Raw genomic sequence first — 1754 nt, 5'->3', positions numbered from 1 at the left:
CAGTGTCAGCAGGATCTTTCTGCGAAGAGAACAGTTTAGCAGCCTCTTCAGAAACCCACTTTCCTTGCAGTTTGATTCTTTCTCTGTGTTTTCCTTTTTTTTTTTTGGTTTTTTTGTTTGTTTGTTTGTTTTTGTTTTGTTTTTTTGTTTTGTTTGTTTGGTTTATTTGTTTTCTGAACACCCAGTTTCTACACCTACCAAGAAGCAGTAATGCAAGTGGCAAAATTTTGGGGGTTCAAATTCAGCAGAATTCATCAGCTTCACTGTGAAGTCAACATAAAGCCAGTCGTATATACATACTAACTGAAACAAGTTTCTAAGTCGAATTTTTTTTTTGCTATTTATTTGCCCCTCCATATCTACAGCAGAATTAAATTAAAAAACAAACAAAACCACAAAACTAAAAAAAAACCAACACTACAAACAAACAAACAAAAAAAGAGCTCAGCAGCACATATAAGATCCTTTCAGTTCCTGAACAGAGTTCAAAGATGGCTCTCACTGACTTTAGTGTACAAAATTAGACTCCTTCCTCTGCAGTATTATATGGAGTAATGGAAAGAGGCTACAGGAAGGAAAGCAAAAGATAAATTCCTGTGTAGCTGAGCTGAAAAAAATGGAAGACAAGTACACAGCTGTTCTTTTGCTGGACAAGGCTTGGTAACAGGTGAAACAACAACTGTACCCATTTAGATTCGTGATCCTAGTATATATAGTCAGATTTGTGCTTCTGTTATGAAAATTGCCTCCTTGTGCAATTTTAAGTGAATTCAGTTGTACTGAGCATTGAGAGGACTCTGGAGATGTCAATCTTTTTTTTTTTTTTTCTTTTCCAAATCATCTTTCATCTCTGGTGTAACAGCAGAAATATGCTTAGTTAATTTTTAGCATTTACTGGTACAATATAAAGAGTATATTGTGTACATGTAGTAATCTCATGTGTTAACTGATTTTAATGAAAATTTCTGCCACAGGAATCTTGGATTTCTGTTCATTTAAAAAAAAAAAAAGGCAATTTCGTAGTCATTCTTCATGTTTCTGTTCTCAAAGGCATATGATTGAGTAGAAAGGCAAGTCTATTTTTTTTGCTTTTTCTATTTTTTACTATTTTTTATATTTTACTATTTTTCTATTTTTTACTATTTCATAATTGTAACGAGTATTCATGTTGCAATTTCTTATTCAGTGAACTGTCAGTTTTGTAAACTTTTGGGTTTTTTGCTCATTTTGGTTCAGAAGGCGACCTCTCAATAGGCTAACCCTTAGGGGATGTCTGCATCCATAGTGAAATCTATCGGCTAACACACGTCAGAGTGTAGAAGTAGGGTCAAAATAAAGGGAGAGACTTACAGATGTATCCTGGTTTCAATAAATAAAAATCTGGTGGTGTATTTTGTTCATATTGCTTTAGGCCTTCCAGAGACAAGTGCATGAAAGTCTGACCCAGTTGGAACTGATCAATAAACAATATCGCCGCCTGGCCCGAGAGAACCGCACTGACTCTGACTGCAGCCTCAAGCAGATGGTTCATGAGGGGAACCAGAGATGGGACAACTTACAGAAGCGAGTTACCTCCATCTTGCGCAGGCTAAAAGTATTTTTACATCTCTAAGCCCTTCAGTTTCACTACTATGCTTATGAACTGGGGTACTACAGAAGCTTTCAGTTTAATGCATTTGCACAGTGTTTTTGGGGGGATTTCTATCTTTGGAAGAGGAAGGGAGCTTGTTTGTTCACTTGGAGACAACCAAAGC

The 1754-nt window shown here is 36.1% G+C and overlaps 1 protein-coding gene across 1 annotated transcript in view; it reads left to right on the top strand.

Annotated features, from left to right (window-relative positions):
- LOC103779181 (nesprin-1-like) overlaps window positions 1-1754 on the top strand; it is a gene marked incomplete at its 5' end in the record, with an annotated part of 44046 nt that overhangs the window by 21298 nt on the left and 20994 nt on the right. The window contains one exon of the mRNA XM_008946802.1: window positions 1412-1594. Coding sequence (XP_008945050.1) covers window positions 1412-1594 — 183 coding nt within the window. The remainder of the gene's footprint in view (window positions 1-1411; window positions 1595-1754) is intronic.

The sequence above is a fragment of the Merops nubicus genome, unplaced genomic scaffold, assembly GCF_000691845.1.
Source record: "Merops nubicus isolate BGI_N331 unplaced genomic scaffold, ASM69184v1 scaffold4009, whole genome shotgun sequence".
Classification (NCBI taxonomy): Eukaryota; Metazoa; Chordata; class Aves; order Coraciiformes; family Meropidae; genus Merops; species Merops nubicus.
This window is presented reverse-complemented; position numbering and strand designations above follow the sequence as displayed.